At 43.2% G+C, this 18,736-nt stretch overlaps 1 protein-coding gene across 3 annotated transcripts in view; it reads left to right on the forward strand.

The window, feature by feature from the left end:
• LOC106598156 (ATP-dependent zinc metalloprotease YME1L1) overlaps nt 1-18,626 on the forward strand; it is a 34,416-nt gene extending 15,790 nt beyond the window's left edge. The window contains exons 2-18 of one of the 3 annotated variants that reach the window (XM_014189223.3): nt 466-594; nt 2,667-2,847; nt 4,718-4,816; nt 5,171-5,277; nt 5,501-5,651; nt 6,014-6,097; nt 6,634-6,807; nt 7,445-7,597; nt 7,791-7,923; nt 8,357-8,419; nt 8,586-8,698; nt 9,098-9,253; nt 10,179-10,330; nt 14,562-14,688; nt 15,110-15,183; nt 15,512-15,598; nt 15,976-18,626. In XM_014189223.3, the coding sequence (XP_014044698.3) occupies nt 466-594; nt 2,667-2,847; nt 4,718-4,816; nt 5,171-5,277; nt 5,501-5,651; nt 6,014-6,097; nt 6,634-6,807; nt 7,445-7,597; nt 7,791-7,923; nt 8,357-8,419; nt 8,586-8,698; nt 9,098-9,253; nt 10,179-10,330; nt 14,562-14,688; nt 15,110-15,183; nt 15,512-15,598; nt 15,976-16,119 (2,127 nt within the window). In that variant the 3' untranslated portion in view covers nt 16,120-18,626. The remainder of the gene's footprint in view (nt 1-465; nt 595-2,666; nt 2,848-4,717; nt 4,817-5,170; nt 5,278-5,500; nt 5,652-6,013; nt 6,098-6,633; nt 6,808-7,444; nt 7,598-7,790; nt 7,924-8,356; nt 8,420-8,585; nt 8,699-9,097; nt 9,254-10,178; nt 10,331-14,561; nt 14,689-15,109; nt 15,184-15,511; nt 15,599-15,975) is intronic. The other 2 variants (XM_014189227.3, XM_014189229.3) reach the window with 2 other exon arrangements.
• Nucleotides 18,627-18,736: the final 110 nt, after the last annotated feature.

The following is an 18,736-nucleotide window of genomic DNA, read 5'->3' on the forward strand; positions in this document are numbered from 1 at the left end:
AAAATTTAACAAGTACTTTGGGTGTCAGGGAAAATGTATGGAGTAAAAATACATTTATTTTCTTTAGGAATGTAGTGAAGTAATAGTTGTCAACAATATAAATAGTAAAGTACAGATTCCCTATCTGCGACTTAAGTAGTACTTTAAACTATTTTTACTTAAGTACTTTACACTACTGAAAATAATAAAAAAAAAAACGTATGTTCATAAATAACTTGTCTATGCTTTCTGCTTATTCAACCTAATATGTAAGCTATATGTCCTTAGTTCTCCTTCCTTTTTTCCTTCCTTACTTCCATCCTTACTTGTTTCCTTACTTTCCTATAATAAGATACTTTGGGAGAGTCCCACATTGTGCATGACTGTGTGTTGTGGGACACAGTTTTAAATTGGTCTTGTAGTTTCAAACTAAACAGCAATTAGCGTGTTTGAGCTGATGTCTTCCTGTTGTGTGTTGCCTGGCAGGTCACTGTCCCCCTGAGTCACCTGATCAATGCCCTCCAATACCTGAAGACCGCAGTGGGCAGCAGCAGTGCCGCTGCTAAACCTCAGCATAGAGAGCATGCCTCGGAACAGGACTTGCAGAGCACAGAGGTAAACGCATGTGCACATGGCCTACAGCTTGCAGATCTGCAAAGCAGCTGGCAATACTGTTCTGTCCAGCTGTCATGGGCAGCCTAGCTATATGGAAAACAAGGGGATTTCTGTATCCATAAGTGGCGATATACAGTGCTTTCGGAAAGTATTCAGACCTCTTGACTTTTCCACATTTTGTTACGTTACAGCCTTATTCTAAAATTGATCATGTATTCTTTTTCCTTAATCGAGACACAATACCCCAGAATGATGAATCGAAGCAGGTTTTTAGACATTTTTGCTAATTTATTACAAATAAAAATAAATCTTATTTTTACATAAGTATTCAGACTATGACACTCGAAATTGAGCTCACGTGCATTCTTGAGTTTTTTTTCTACAACTCCGAGTCCACCAGGAGTCCAGTTCAATTGATTGGACATGATTTGGAAAGGCACACACCTGTCTATATAAAGTCCCACAGTTCACAGTGCATGTCAGAGCAAAAACCAAGCCATGAGGTCAAAGGAATTTTCCGTAGTGCTCCAAGACAGGATTGTGTCGAGGCACAGATCTGGGGAAGAGTACCCCAACATTTCTGCAGCATTGAAAGTCCCCAAGATCACAGTGACCGCCATCATTCTGAAATGGAAGCAATTTGGAACCACCAAGACTCTTCCAAGAACTAGCTGGCCGGCCGGCCAAACTGAGCAATCGGGGGAGAAGGGCCTTGGTCAGGAAGGTGATCAAGAACCTGATGGGCACTCTGACAGAGCTCCAGAGTTCCTCTGCTGGAGTGCTGCAGAGTTGGTTGTCCTTCTGGAAGGTTCTCCCATCTCCACAATCAGGCCTTTATGGTAGAGTGACCAGACGGAAGCCACACCTCAGTAAAAGGCACATGACAGCCCTCTTGGAGTTTGCCAAAAGGCACCTTAAGACTCTGACGATGAGAAACAAGATTCTCTGGTCTGATGAAACCAAGATTGAACTCTTTGGCCTGAATGCCAAGCGTCACATCTGGAGGAAGCCTGGCACCATCCCTACGGTGAAGCTTGGTGGTGGCAGCATCATGCTGTGAGGATGTTTTTCAGCGGCAGGGGCTGGGAGACTAATCATGATCGAGGGAAAGATGATTGTAGCAAAGTACAAAAATCCTTGATGCAAACCTGCTCCAGAGCGCTCAAACTTGGGTGAAGGAAACTCCCCAAATACAGGCGTGCCAAGCTTGTAGCGTCATACCCAAGAAGACTTGAGGCTGTAATCGCTGCCAAAGGTGCTTTAACAAGGTACTGAGTGAAGGGTCTGAATACTTACATAGATGTGATATTTCAGTGTTTTTTAAATTTGCTAAAATTTCTAAACCTGTTTTTGCTTTGTCATTATGGGGTATTGTGTGTAGATTGTTTTTTTTCTCCCTCATCAATCTAATCCATTTTAGAATAACGCTGTAACAAAATGTGTTAAATATCAAGGGGTCCGAATGCACTGTGTCTGTAACCTTTGAAATGTTTGAATCCTTTTCAAATGTAATATAATTTGTGGATTGAAATAAAGCATTTTAAAGTGTGTTCCGTGTGTGTACCTGTACTTTATATATACCAGTACTTTACTGGTATCCTTTTGTATATAGCCAAGTTGATGAAAACATTTTTTTAACCTTTTTTTAAAATTTAACTAGGCAGGTCAGTTAAGAACAAATTCTTATTTTCAGTGACGGCCTAGGAACAGTGGGTTTAACTGCCTTGTCCAGGGGCAGAACGACAGATTTTTACCTTGTCAGCTCAAGGATTCGATCTTGCAACCTTTCGGTTACTAGTCCAATGCTCTAACCACTAGGCTACCTGCTGTGATTAATGTGTGTGTATGTGTATACACGTACACTTTATATATACCAGGTGTGTGTGTGTGTGTGTGTGTGTGTGTAGCCAAGTTATCATGTGGATTTATTCCTTGTTATTATTTTTCTATTATTAAAAAAATAATAATCTCTCTACATTGTTGGAAAGGACTCATAAGTAAGCATTTCACTGTTAGTCTACACCTGTTGTTTATGAAGCATGTGATGAATAACATTTGATTTGTATGCGTAGCCCACGTGGAGCCTGAGGGACCTGGGCCTGTCTGACCTGGGCATGGGGCAGCTGGACGAGCTAGTAAGCGCTATGTTACCACGTCTGAGTCAACAGGGGGCGCTGTCCTCATCCAGCCCCAGCCAACAGGCATGGAGGATCTCTCACCTCTCCTCACATTCCTTCTTCTACAACAAGCATGGTGAGGCGAAGGACACGTCTACAGTTGAAGTCGGAAGTTTATATACACTTTGGTTGGAGTCATTAAATCTAGTTTTTCAACCACTCCACAAATGTATTGTTAACAAACTATAGTTTGGCAAGTCGGTTAGTACATCTACTTTGTGCATGACACAAGTAATTTTTCCAACAATTGTTTACAGACATTATTTCACTTATAATTCACTGTATCACAATTCCAGTGAGTCAGAAGTTTATATACACTAAGTTGACTGTGCCTGTAAACAGCTTGGAAAATTCCAGAAAATGATGTCATGGCTTTAGAAGTTTCTGATAGGCTAATTGACATAATTTGAGTCAATTGGAGGTGTACCTGTGGATGTATTTCAAGGCCTACCTTCAGACTCAGTGCCTCTGCTTGACATCATGGAAAAATCAAAAGAAATCAGCCAAGACCTCATAAAACAAATTGTAGACCTCCAAGTCTGGTTCATCCTTGGGAGCAATTTCCAAACGCCTGAAGGTACCACGTTCATCTGTACAAGCAATAGTACGCAAGTATAAACACCATGGGACCACGCAGCTGTCATACCGCTCAGGAAGGAGACGCGTTCTGTCTCCTAGAGATGAACGTACTTTGGTGGGAAAAGTGCAAATCAATCCCAGAACAACAGCAAAGGACCTTGTGAAGATGCTGGAGGAAATGGGTACAAAAGTATCTATATCCACAGCAAAATGAGTCCTATATCTACATAACCTGAAAGGCCTCTCAGCAAGGAAGAAGCCACTGCTCCAAACCCACCATAAAAAAGCTAGACTACGGTTTGCAACTGCACATGGGGACAAAGATCGTACTTTTTGGAGAAATGTCCTTTAGTCTGATGAAACAAAAATAGAACTGTTTGGCCATAATCACCATCATTATGTTTGGAGGAAAAAGGAGGAGGCTTGCAAGCTGAAGAACACCATCCCAACCGTGAAGCACGGGGGTGGCAGCATCATGTTGTGGGGGTGCTTTGCTGCAGGAGGGACTGGTGCACTTCACAAAATAGATGACATCATGAGGGAGGAAAATTATGTGGATATATTGAAGCAACATCTCACGACATCAGTCAGGAAGTTAAAGCTTGGTCGCAAATTGGTCTTCCAAATGGACAATGACCCCAAGCATACTTCCAAAGTTGTGGCAAAATAACTTAAGGACAACAAAGTCAAGGTATTGGAGTGGCCATCACAAAGCCCTGACCTCAATCCTATAGAAAATCTGTGGGCAGAACTGAAGAAGTGTGTGCGAGCAAGGAGGCCTACAAACCTGACTCAGTTAAACCAGCTTTGTCAGGAGAAATGGGCACAAATTCACCCCATTTATTGTGGGAAGCTTGTGGAAGGCTAACCGAAACGTCTGCCCCAAGTTGAACAATTTAAAGGCAATGCTACCAAGTACTAATTGAGTGTATGTAAACTTCTGACCCACTGGGAATGTGATAAAAAATAAAGAAATAAAAGCTGAAATAAATCATTCTCTCTACTATTATTCTGACATTTCACATTCTTAAAATAAAGTGGTGATCCTACAGTGAGGGGGAAAAGTATTTGATCCCCTGCTGATTTTGTACATTTGCCCGCTGACAAAGAAATTATCAGTCTATAATTTTAATGGTAGGTTTATTTGAACAGTGAGAGACAGAATAACAAGAAAAAAAATCCAGAATAACGCATGTCAAAAATGTTATAAATTGATTTGCATTTTAATGAGGGAAATAAGTATTTCTATGAACGAGTTGATTTTTGAGACACAGAATCACTAATTAAATCCTAAGAGCAAGAATGTTTGAAGGGAAGACCATTGGGTTGAATATGCACATCCAACTCTCCTTCCATTGTCTTTGTAGGGTTCTCTGGTGGTAAAATGGGCACCTCTTACCCTGTTTTCTGCAAACAGATCCCTTCCCCTCTTCAGGCCGTTTGTACAGAGCTCCGCTATTGGCCAGGTAATCAAAGATTATTTTGTAATTAAGTGACTAATAAATATCCAGCAAAAATCCCAGTGCAGTTCTCCTGCAAATGGAAGTCAATGTCAACAGTGGCATATGCTTGTGACAGACATTTTGAATGGGAGTCTATTCTACCGTTGCTATTGGTCTATTTTAGAGGAAGAGTTCATTCAATGAAATAAAGGGCAGGGTGTTGGTGTTTGTCTGCTGTTTTGACAATCACTCACCCATATTTGAGTGCGATCATGAACACCTAAAGTGCATTCCTATTTACCAAACATCTTTCTACTTAGAAATGCATGGCTTTGATTTTATACGTGTTAAACATACAGTATGGGTCCTTGTTTCCAGTGTGGATCCAGAACAGAGGCTTTAAAACTCTAGGGAAACACAAGCGACTGCAGGCAGGCTTTGAGCGTCCCATGGAATCAGATGGCTTTACACCCTCGTTTATGAAGGTGAGACCCCCGGTTTGTCTGTACTCTGTCATCCTCCGGAGAGAGTACCTGGGTCTTGTTCATTAGGCCACACCATAGAAAAATGTTTGAAACCGTTTTACAACGGGGGGGGAGCGTATTTTTACATCTTATTTGACAAAGACGAACGTTATCTCCCAGATGCTTTCCTACTTAACATGCCCCTGGTTGCATTGTAAACATATCTGACTGTTGTCTCATGCAGGGCCTCCTGACGCGTGATAAGGGGATGGAGGTGGAAACCTTGGACAAGCTTATGAAGAACAAGAATATTCCCGATGGGCAGCAAGATTCTTTCAAGACCGGGTTTGCTGAGGGCTTCCTGAAATCCCAAGCTCTGACACAGCGCACACAAGGCAAGTATACAGTATACAACACTACACTACAAGACCAGGGTCATGCTCAGTAAGACACATGGCTAAACGGTTTGAAACGGAAAACCATAACGGGTGTTCTTAATGGAACAGCTCAAGTAGTACCTCCTTCGTTTCACAACATTGTCTCATGTTTCTACTGCCTACTAAACATTACCTAGGTGTACGTTATCTTCCATAAAAATGAAAGTCACCAGCTCTACTCTCCTTGCAGTGAGCATTAAATGACCACGGTTTCAGCTTGCAGGCCCTGAAGGCTCACTGCAACAAGAGATGCATGCCCGCCTTTCATTTTTTTCTCCCTATTGAATGAAAGTGGATTGGAACTTCCATCTTCTCTGCAGACTCTCTGAGGAGGACGAGGCTGGTCCTGCTAGTCCTGCTGCTCCTGGGACTCTACGGCCTCTCCAAGACCCCCTTCCTATCGGGTAAAGGCTCCTTTTCATTTTGTCCATCTCTCTAATCAAGCTTGAAGTCCCTCGCTCTAGCATGCAGCGTGGTGTGTACTTTTTAAAGCCACAATCTGTAGCTTGCGTTTTAGTCAAACTGCACTCCTCGCTGCAGAGGGTTGGGCCAGGAGAAACGTAACCCGTGTTAAATTCATACAGTCCATGAGTGACAGTTTTTGAAGCTGTATATTGTCTGTTTAAAGTAATATTCTTTATAAGTTAATGGGTAGCCTATGTAATTCATTAATTCATTCAAATGACAGTTGAACAGCATCCCAGATTGAGCCTTTAACTCTTTGCAGATGCATTCAGAATTTACACATAAAAAGCATGTTCAGCAAGTTTGATGAGTAATCAAGATAACTTGGTAATAATATTGTGGGTTTTTTTTGTTTACCGAATGCTTCTAGAAGACAGTGATTTGTTGCCAAACTAAAATAAATCTAACCATAGCTAAGAACGCTTTTGCATCCGAGCTGTGTGATTTCGAACCTTAATCTAACCGTTCTGGACAGTACGATTCCGAACCACATCAGGCCTGGACTCAGCGGTGGACCCTGTCCACATGAAGAACGTGACGTTTGAGCACGTCAAAGGGGTGGAGGAGGCCAAGAATGAGTTGCAGGAGGTGGTGGAGTTCCTCCGGAGCCCAGAGAAGTTCACCGTCCTCGGAGGGAAACTGCCGAGAGGTGCAGTAGACCGTCGAGCTCTTTAATGGCCTTTAGTTGATCAGTGTTGTGTTCATTAGGCACCAAATAGAACAAAACAACTGACTGGAACAAGAAGGACTACGTGGATTTGTCCAGTAAGAAACGATCATTTTTGTTTTCTGTTGCAAAACGCTAAAAAAAAATTAAGTTTCTGTGCCCTAATGAACATAACCCAGGTGTAGACTGACTGAACAATTCTGAATTCAAGAAGTTATTTAGACAGGAACACAATCTTCCCCTGATGGAAGATGAAAATGGTGCCATTAACTTTGTTGCCACTTTAATTGGCTATTTCTTAGTTAGTTACATATGTTATTATTTACTTCCTCATTGGATTTCAATCTAATATTTTAGTCAATATTCATAAACTGTCTACTTTGTTAGGTGAATATTGTATTACTGTATATTAACCTATTACAGTTGTTCTTACCGTCTCTGTCTCTGCCCTCTCTCTCTCGGGGGGGGGTGTGTGTGTGTGTGTGTGTGTGTGTGTGTGTGTGTGTGTGTGTGTGTGTGTGTGTGTGTGTGTGTGTGTGTGTGTGTGTGTGTGTGTGTGTGTGTGTGTGTGTGTGTGTGTGGTGTGTGTGTGTGTGTGTGTGTGTGTGTGTGTGTGTAGGGATCTTGCTGGTTGGCCCTCCTGGTACTGGGAAGACTCTGTTGGCCAGAGCCGTGGCTGGGGAAGCCAACGTCCCATTTTATTATGCCTCTGGCTCTGAGTTTGATGAGATGTTTGTGGGGGTTGGAGCCAGTCGCATCAGGAACCTCTTCAGTGAGTCCCATCTCCTCTTCAAGTCTCCCCTTATTCCTGGCTTCCAACCCTGTACCTAATATTGTCATTTTCACTGTCTTTTTCTTTAACCCAAACCTGGTTGCAACGATCGTATTGTCATAATTTATCATCTGTATATCTGAGACCCCAGCCCTAGACTTCAACCCATCCTCTCTATACATTACATCTGCAGAGGAAGCCAAAGCAAACGCGCCGTGCGTAATCTTTATTGACGAGTTGGACAGCGTCGGAGGGAAGAGGATCGAGTCTCCCATGCACCCCTACTCCAGACAGACCATCAACCAGCTACTGGCTGAAATGGACGGGTATGTTTCCAACGGGTTCTTCTGGGTTGTGTTCAATGAGGGGAAACATTTTATAAAACAAAACCAAATGGAGGATCTACGTGAGATTGTCCAACAGTGTTTATTTATTTTTTTGCTAAATGTTTCCCGTACGAAACATGACCCTACTTTCTGTGTGGAGAAACGTGACATCCCACTGGGCACAGATGTCATTTCAACGTCTAGTGCAACAACAAATGTCAGTCATTGGATTTAGGTTAAATGTTGGGAGAGAAAAAATCCCAGAATTCCTGTTGACTTTATGCAAATCCAATCAGTTTTCCACATTGATTCAGCTTCAACGCATATATATATATTTTTTATGATGTGGAAACAACGTTGACTCAATCAGTTTTTTTCCCCAGTAGGAAGGATACACCGACTTCCCTGAACGTGTCACAATTGTCGCCCGCAGGTTCAAACCAAACGAAGGGGTCATTATCATTGGAGCGACAAACTTCCCTGAGGCTTTGGATAAGTATGTTAAAGCTTTATTCATCTCATAATGTTGCTCAATGAAATGTCTTTATTTTATTTTTTTTGTACAGGGTTTCATTAGTTGACATGAGTACATATTGACTTGCCATGTTAAAACAAACCTAAAGTCAGTGAAGCTCTGTCGCTCCCTCCCTTTCCCTCCCTAGCGCTCTGATTCGACCGGGACGTTTCGACATGCAGGTCACCGTCCCCAAGCCAGATGTGAAGGGGCGCACAGAGATCCTCAACTGGTACCTTAGGAAGATTAAAGTAGACCCTGGTACGTGAGCAACATACATGTGTGACCTATGTTGGTCATAGCTTGAGTCTATTGCTGATGAGCAATAGCTTCACACAAGTGAATCTGCTGGGGTAAATGCTAATAGTACTTGCAAATAAACTATGGCTATATGAGAATCTACAGTGGCAACATGCTAATGGCTGTTTGCTAATAGACTATGGCTACTTGCTAATGGATACATGCTAATAGCTACATGCTAATGGCTGCATACTTGTAGACAATGGCTATATGAGAATCTGCAGTGGTAACATGCTAATCGCTGCATGCTAATAGTCTATGGCTACATACTAAAAGAGAAGAACATGCTAGTAAGACACACCATAGTTGACCTAGCTTAGCTGTACCTATTCCTGCTAACGACCTGGCTTCCTCATGCAGATGTGGAGGCTGGGATCATCGCCAGGGGAACAGTGGGCTTCTCCGGGGCCGACCTGGAGAACCTGGTCAACCAAGCGGCTCTGAAGGCGGCGGTGGACGGCAAAGACATGGTGACCCTCAAAGAGCTGGAGTTCGCCAAGGACAAGATCCTCATGGGTGAGCTCTGCTGTAGGAATGGGGACGAAATAGATATATACCCCTGTATCACAAATCATGCCCCAGCCCCAACCTCCTAGCCACCTGTTTAGATCTGAGAGGATTAGATGGGTGTAAGCAATAGGGTGTTAGCCCATCTTGCTCTCTGATAGGCCAAGTGGAATTGCCACCATATTGCTTATACCTGAGCCTCATATACCCAGACTTCTCACAGTAGTTCGAAAGCCTGGGTAAGTAACTCGGCAAGTACTATCATGTGGGTGGAGTTCGGAGTCCAGGTAGAAACTAGTGACGCCTTGCCACTATCAAACCGATCAAATATTTAATATGGGTGGAGTTTCAAAGAGACATTTCAACAACAAAAAATCTGACTTGCAACAAGCTAGCATGCATAAGATACAGAACAAATGCTGCATAAACTGAGACGCAAGGAAATGCCTCTCCTGAGGGGAAACATAATTTCTACTTATAGACAATCAAATGCCAGTGCTGAATGCCACAGGCTCTGACCGCTCTCATTCAAACAAAAAAAATCCCTCAAAGTTTTCTGAGCAAAAAATGTATAAATGTAACAAATAATACTGTCTTTTTTTGGGGGGGGCATAAAAGACTAAACACCAGGAAATCATCTCCCAAGTATTCCCATGCATTATAGAGAGACACGTGATCGTATACAAATGTAAGCAAGGTTTGAAATGATTGTTTTAGTCAAATATTATATCTGTTTGGCCTTCTTGCCGTCAATTTACAGTTTATTTTTAATTATGTTCTGGCCCACCGTCAATCCACTCAAGAAAAAACTGTCACGCTGCTGAATCTAGTTGATAATCCCTGAAGTAGGGGTTAGGAGTTTATTTGGAATTCGAGGATCTTTGAGCAGGTTTTGGAAATCAACTCTTCTATCGGTCTCGCTTCCCTCCCACAGGCCCAGAGAGGAGGAGTGTGGAGATAGACAAAAAGAACAAGGAGATCACGGCGTACCACGAGTCTGGCCACGCTATCGTGGCGTATTACACCAAGGATGCCATGCCCATCAACAAGGCCACCATCATGCCCAGAGGACCTACGCTGGGTCATGTAAGTAGGAATGGAAATGGGGAAATTTAAAATCTATAGAAAACAAGATGGGTAGGGAAGGTTACAACCAGTAGCATTTCACTGTACCGTTTACACCGTGTCCTGTGCACTAAGGTTATTATAGACACACACTCTCACACATCTTCCATCCTCTCACCTCACCGTTTTCCCTCAATCCCAACAGGCTGTTGTGACTTGGATTTAAAAAGAATAGCGCAGAGACTGGTGCAAAACATATGGTTGGAGGAAACTCTCACCCATGTTTACACCAATCCAATGCGTTTTTACTTTAGTAGTACATACCTGTAAGAAGAATCAAGTTAGCTAGCTTATTTTGTTGTTGTTAGCTAGTGATGCACAAGCTAGGCCTATTTGAAACATTGCCATCTCTTGGCTGCATTTACCAGCCACAGTAGCTTGAAAATCAATGATGTGTAAAACCTTAGCATCAGCAATCTATCTATGTATTGGCCATTGAGAGGCTTTGAATACTTTCAGGATTTTTTATTTGTTTTTAAGAATTATAATTTACATTTTGTTTGTTTAGCTAACATAATGTAATTTAAAAGTCTACATTAAGGTGTAATAGAATAAATGTGTCAGAATAAATTTAGACATTAATAAATGCATTTCTTTAGCTTCTGAAATCTTTTTTATAACCGAGGACCAAGATGTGTATAAAGCCATCCAGGGTTTATATACATCATTGTTGAAAACACCCCAAAAGCTTGAAAACCCGATTACATTTTTGCCCTAAGTTTTTTAAATTTTATTTGAGATTGTTATACCACATTTTGTTATGTTACAGCCTAAATTAAAAATGGATTACATTTATATATTTGTATCAACCATCTGCACACAATACCCCATAATGACAAACTAAAAACATGTTTTTAGAAATTTTTGCTAATTTATTGAAAAATGTAATAGAAAAATATCTCATTTACATAAGTTTTCACACCACTGAATCAATACTTTGTAGAAGCACCTTTGGTGAATAGAGCTTGCAGATTTTTCTCAAGCTCTGTTAAGTTAGATGGGGAGTGGTGGTGAACAGCAATCTTCAAGTCTTTCCACAGATTTTCAATGGGATTCAAGTCTGGCTGGGTCACTCAAGGACTTTCACATTCTTGTTCTGAAGCCATTTCCAGCATTGCTTTGGCTGTATGCTTGAGGTCATTGTCCTGTTGAAATGTAAATCTTCATCCCAGTCTAAGGTCGTTTGCACTCTGAAGCAGGTTCTCATCAATGATTTACCTGTATTTGGCTTCATTCATTGTTCCTCCATCCTTACCAGTCTCCCAGTACCTGGTGCTAAAAAGCATCCCTGTAGCATGATGCTGCCACCACCATGCTTCACAGTAGGGATGGTGTTAGACGGGTGATGAGCTGTGCCTGGTTTTCTCCAGACATAACGCTTTGCATTCAGGGCAAATACTTACATTTTTGTCTCATCAGACCACAATCTTTTGTCTTATGATCAGTCTTTCATGTGACTTTTTGCAAACTCCAGGCGTGCTGTCATGTGCCTTTTTCTCAGGAGTGACTTCTATCTGGCCACTCTCCCATAAAATCCAGATTGATGAAGTGTCGTAGAGACTGTTGTTCTTCTAGCAGGTTCTCCCATCTCAGCCAAGGAACTCTGTAGTTCTGTCAGAGTGGTCATTGGGTTCTTGGTCACCTCCCTGACCAAGGTCCTTCTTGCCCGGCTGCTCAGTTTGGTCGGACGGACAGTTGTAGGCGGAGTCTGGGTAGTTCAAATTTTTTTTCTTCTCAATTTCCCAATGATGGAGACCACAGTGCTCTTGGAAACTTTCAACACTCAAGAAATTGTTTTATACCCTTCCCTCATCACAATTATATTTCGGCGATCTACGGACAGTTCCTTGGACTTCATGGTATAGCTTCTGCTCTGACATGCACTGTCAACTGTGGGACCTTACACTGAGTGTACAAAACATTATGGACACCTATTTCCATGACAGACTGACCAGGTGAATCCAGGTGGAAGCTATGATCCCTTATTAATGTCACCTGTTAAGTCCACTTCAGTGTAGATAAAGTGGAGGAAACAGGTTAAATAATATTTTTTAAGCCTTGACATGGATTGTGTATGTGTGCCATTCAGAGGGTGATTGAGGAAGACAATATTTAAGTGGCATTGAACGAGGTATCAGGTGCACCGGTTCGAGTGTGTCAAGAACTGCAACGCTGCAGGGTTTTTCACGCTCAACAGTTTCCAGTGTGTATTAAGAATGGTCCACCACCCAAAGGACATCCAGCCAACTTGACACAACTATGGGAAGCATTGGAGTCATCAAGGACCAGCATCCCTGTGGAATGCTTTCAACACCTTGTAGAGTCCATGCCCCGACGAATTGAGGCTGTTCTGATGGCTAAATGGGGTTCAACTCAATATTAGGAAGGTGTTCTTAATGTTTTGTACACTCAGTGTATATAGACAGGTGTTTTTCTTTCTAAATCATGTCCTAACAATTGAATTGGTCACAGGTGAAATCCAATCAAGTTGTAGCGTCATCTGAAGGATGATCAAAGGAAATTGGATGCACATGAGCTCAATTTGGAGTGTCATGGCAAAGTGGTGTAAATACTTGTGTAGATATTTATTTCATTTCCAATAAATTTGCCAAGATTTGTAAAAAAACATGTTTTCAATTTGTCATTTTGGGGTATTGTGTGAGGGGGGGATCTATTTAATCAAGTTTGAATTCAGGCTGCCTGTAATGCAACAAAATGTGGAATAAGTCGAGGGGTATGAATACTTTCTGAAGGAGCTGTAGGTTATCTGTACCTCCATGTTTTTTAGGACTCCATTCGACTGAGCAGACCAATACCATAAGGCCTCATTTTGATATAATGAAAAATGCCTTAGTCCTCCTGGGGTTTTGTCTGGCAAATTTAAATAGTTGTTTTTGATGTTTTTCCAAAAACATCAAGAGTGAAATGGTTAGTTCCATTTCCTGCCACTGTCTTCCAGGCCTCACTCCTTCCAGGCCTCACTCCCCCCTCCCCCCCACTGTCTTCCAGGCCTCACTCCCCCCTCCCCCCCACTGTCTTCCAGGCCTCACTCCTTCCAGGCCTCACTCCCCCCCCACTGTCTTCCAGGCCTCACTCCCCCCCCACTGTCTTCCAGGCCTCACTCCCCCCCCACTGTCTTCCAGGCCTCACTCCCCCCCCACTGTCTTCCAGGCCTCACTCCCCCCCCACTGTCTTCCAGGCCTCACTCCCCCCCCACTGTCTTCCAGGCCTCACTCCCCCCCCACTGTCTTCCAGGCCTCACTCCCCCCCCACTGTCTTCCAGGCCTCACTCCCCCCCACTGTCTTCCAGGCCTCACTCCCCCCCCACTATCTTCCAGGCCTCACTCCCCCCCACTGTCTTCCAGGCCTCACTCCTTCCAGGCCTCACTCACTCCCCCCTCCCCCCCCCACTGTCTTCCAGGCCTCACTCCCCCCCTCCCCCCCCCACTGTCTTCCAGGCCTCACTCCCCCCCTCCCCCCCCCACTGTCTTCCAGGCCTCACTCCCCCCCCCCCACTGTCTTCCAGGCCTCACTCCTTCCAGGCCTCACTCACTCCCCCCTCCCCCTCACTGTCTTCCAGGCCTCACTCCCCCCCTCCCCCCCCCCCCACTGTCTTCCAGGCCTCACTCCCCCCCACTGTCTTCCAGGCCTCACTCACTCCCCCCTCCCCCCCACTGTCTTCCAGGCCTCACTCCCCCCCTCCCCCCCCACTGTCTTCCTGGCCTCACTTCCCCCCCCCCCCACTGTCTTCCAGGCCTCACTCCTTCCAGGCCTCACTCACTCCCCCCTCCCCCCCACTGTCTTCCAGGCCTCACTCCCCCCCTCCCCCCCCACTGTCTTCCAGGCCTCACTCCCCCCCCCACTGTCTTCCAGGCCTCACTCCCCCCCCCCCCACTGTCTTCCAGGCCTCACTCCCCCCCCCCCCCCCCACTGTCTTCCAGGCCTCACTCCCCCCCCCCACTGTCTTCCAGGCCTCACTCCCCCCCTCCCCCCCCACTGTCTTCCAGGCCTCACTCCCCCCCCCCCACTGTCTTCCAGGCCTCACTCCTTCCAGGCCTCACTCACTCCCCCCTCCCCCCCACTGTCTTCCAGGCCTCACTCCCCCCCTCCCCCCCCCACTGTCTTCCAGGCCTCACTCCCCCCCCCACTGTCTTCCAGGCCTCACTCCTTCCCCCCCCCCACTGTCTTCCAGGTGTCCATGCTCCCAGCTGATGACCGCTGGAGCGAGACGCGTGCTCAGCTGCTGGCCCAGATAGACGTCAGCATGGGAGGCCGTGTGGCAGAGGAGATCATATTTGGCAACGAGTTCATCACCACTGGTATGCAAGGGGGTGTAGGAGGGAATTACAGTATACACCTTGTGCAGTACTGTAGTGTAATAAGAATATTCCTCAAAACAGGATGGTGCGTCTCAAGGGGTATCATCCTGTCATCCAAATGTATAATATTCATTCTAAATGTTGGGCATTTATGTTTTTGAGGGTATGATATGGTCATTTATCTGTTTATTCAAACTGATTTACAGAATTGCGGAGATTAACAGTGACACATATTTTCAGTATTATGTGGCCCATGCAGGAATCGAACGCACATCATTAGTGTTGCCAGCACCGCGCTGTATCTCACTGAGACATTGATATCTTTTAGCCCATTAATCATTTTCCAAAAGTGCTTCATTTTTTTAAAGACTAAACAAATTCTATATAAACAACATGTTCAACTTCTTTTTTTTTTCTTCAGGTGCATCAAGTGACTTTGATGCTGCCACCAGAATTGCAAAAATGATGGTGACCAGATTTGGTATGTGTGAGAGGGTAAGTTATGGATGCTGGACGTTTGGTCGGGAGAGACAAAATGAAGTCATGTCTAATAAAGCGTCAGCAAAGTCCTGCTGTTTTTACTGTATACCTTTCAGGACATGTAGTGTTGAACTTTGAACCCTGATTCTCAATTCATTTAGCTTTATTGGCATGAATAGCAACCACCCAATTTTGCAGCACTACATATATATTGTATTCTCTCTCTCTCTCCCCGTTGTCACTCACACACGCGCACTCACACACTCACTCACTCACTCACTCACTCACTCACTCACTCACTCACTCACTCACTCACTCACTCACTCACTCACCTGTGTTGTAGCTGGGTGTCATGACCTACACTGACCAAACCAAGCAGAGCCCAGAGACACAGGCTGCCATCGAACACGAAGTCAGGAAACTTTTGAAGGTACGTTTCCACCTCCATCATCCTTCCAAGCCCCTGACCCAGTGCTCTTTGGCTTGTGTTTTTTTATTTTTTATTAATCTTCCCCTTTTCTCTAACCGAGCATATTCGGAGTATCACAGTTTAGGGAAATAACAGGCACAATTTACGTGTGTGTGTGTGTGTGTGTGTGTGTGTGTGTGTGTGTGTGTGTGTGTGTGTGTGTGTGTGTGTGTGTGTGTGTGTGTGTGTGTGTGTGTGTGTGTGTGTGTGTGTGTGTGTGTGTGTGTGTGTGTGTGTGTGTGTGTAAGCCCTAATTTCACTGTAATATATACAAGCCCTTTTCAGAAATTCACTCAACCCCTACATGTGTTAACTCCTCTGGTTTGTATGGTCCCCAGGATTCGTACGAGCGGGCCAGGGCTCTCCTCAAGTCTCACGCCAAAGAACACCAGAACCTAGCCAATGCCCTGCTGCAATACGAGACGCTGGATGCCAGAGAGATCAAGATGGTCCTGGAGGGCAAGGGCTTGGAGACAAGATGAGACTTCCAAGGGTGGAGGTGTCACTCTGGTTAATTTGGGAGATCGGTGAGGGGTGGGAAGACAATACATCGCTGTCCACAGTGATTTCACAGTCTACGCAAACAGAGCTACGGAGCTGTACATGTGTATGTACAGTGCCTTCAGGAAGTATTCACAGCCTGAATTTAAAACAGATTAAATTAAGTTTTTGTGTCACTGGCCTACACACAATGCCCCATAATATAAAAGTGGAATTATGTTTTTAGAAATGTTTACAAATTTTATAAAAAATGAAAAGCTGAAATGTCTTGACTCAGTAAGTGATCAACTCCTTTGTTATGGCAAGCTTAAATAAGTTCAGGAGTAAAAATGTGCTTAACAAGTTGCATAGACTCACTCTGTGCAATAATAGTGTTTTAATGTGATTTTTTTGGAAGGACTACCTCATCTCTGTACCCCACACACATACAATTAATTGTCTGTACGGTCCCTCAGTCATGCAGTACATTTTATACACCGATTCAACCACAAAGACCAGGGAGGTTTTCCAATGCCTCGCAAAGAAGGGCACATATTGGGAGATGGGTAAAACATTTAAAAAAGCAGACATTGAATATCCCTTTGAGCATGGTGAAGTTATTAATTACACTTTGGATCAATATACCAAGTCACTACAAAGATATAGGCTTCCTGCCCAACTCAGTCACATTTCAGCTGGACAATAACCTCAAACACAAGGCCAAATATTCGCTGGAGTTGCTTACCAAGACGACATTGAATGTTCCTGAGTGGCCTAGTTACAGTTTTAACTTAAATCTGCTTGAAAAGCTATAGCTAGAAAATGGCTGTCTAGCAATGATTAATAACCAACTTGAAAGAACTTGAATAATTTAAAAAATAATAATGTGCAAATATTGTACAATCCAGGTGTGCAAAGCTGTTTGAGACTTACCCAGAAAGACTGGGTAATCACTGCCAAAGGTGATTCTAACATGTATTGATGTGAATACTTATACAAATTAGATTATTATTATTTTTGTAAAACATTTTTTTACATGTTTTCACTTTGTCATTATGGGGTTATTGTTTGAAGATGGGTAAGGATTTAAAAAAAAATATTCAATCCATTTTGAATTCAGACTGTAACACAACAAAATGTGGAATAAGTGAAATGGTGTGATGAATACTTCCTGAAGTTACTGTGTATATGTAAATGTGTTTAAATGTTTTATGCTCAGTAAAAGGCCAAGTCCATTGATTCAATGTCTTGCTCTAGACCTCCAGAATCACAATGAAACCATCTATCCTCCATAAAAAGACATTTGTTTCTACATGAGACTTTCAATCATGTCTCTGTAATAAGTCAAATGGAATCTGATTCTCCATAAGTAGTCTACCAATATTCCCAGGTTTGTCTGAGCCGTGTGTGTAACAGTTGCTGTTTCAAAGGTGGCCATTTGGGAATGTACACGTACATGGATTAGGGACTGTTTGGACTTAACCCAAAATTCTAATGTCTCTTAGTCTGAATGTATTTATGTGATAAAATATGTAAATGCTGTGTGTGTGTGTGTGTGTGTGTGTGTATATAGATGGAAGGAAATGCTGCTGTGCTTCGAAAAAAATGCTTTGTTACTTCAAACCCAACTTTGGTGTATTAAGCAGTGACGGGCCATTAAATCCTTGTAGTTTTTGGTTTCAATTCGGCTAACATTCTTTCATTCATTTAATTACGAAATACCTCAAGTTATCTGGTTTCTAAACAATTGTCAAAGTAACAATGAAACCTAGAAGACCCTACAACCACCTCATCCTGGTTCACCCCACTTCTGCTGTGTATTCCCATCTGAACACCAGGTGTCTCTACCGTTACCTCAGTAGATCTGTGAATCTCTTCTTTACATGTCCTCACGTTGTATGTTTTTAAGCACAGAACCTCGTGGTGTAAGCAAGGACCGTCATAGTCATTTGCTGATGTGTAAGCCTTTAAGGGAAACGGTCACATGCATTTGTAGACAATACTCAATCGCTTCAACAATCTAGTATCTCCATCTTTGGTTAGCATGAACGCTTTAGCCAAGAACGTTGAAATCCTTTGAAACATCTTCTGATGTCGAGTTGGAAATGTTAAGATTGCGATACAATAGAGGTTTAAAGACCATACCTTTTTAGCATTTATTATGAATAAACTTTTCTTTAGAGGCAAATATTACTATCATGATACACTGTGCAATTGGGTATACAGTATATAACCAGCGTAACTTATTGGTATGCTTTGTACATTTTAGTGTTTTACTTGCCTAAGTGACATATTTCGAGCTCCTGTTTTTGCCCCTTTTTCCCACCTTTTAGTTGTGTATATATGAATGTGGTTTAACGGGAACACTGTATATCGATAGAAGGCTTTTGGGCTGCGTATGCATTGACTGGCTCAACAATTGGCTGACACGTGTTTTATTCTCTCAACGATATGACGACAGACGTTAGAGGAATTGAATGTGCAGCTGAAGTAAATAAATTAAACCCTGTGGCTGTCTTCAGTGTTTTTTTTAATGTTGTTGATCGGTTTGATATGCACACCTTTCCTGAACATCAGAATGTATGCATGTTGAACTACAGTGTAGTTGATTATATATTC

Source organism: Salmo salar, chromosome 03 (genome assembly GCF_965601325.2).
Source record: "Salmo salar chromosome 03, fSalSal1, whole genome shotgun sequence".
Taxonomy (NCBI): Eukaryota; Metazoa; Chordata; class Actinopteri; order Salmoniformes; family Salmonidae; genus Salmo; species Salmo salar.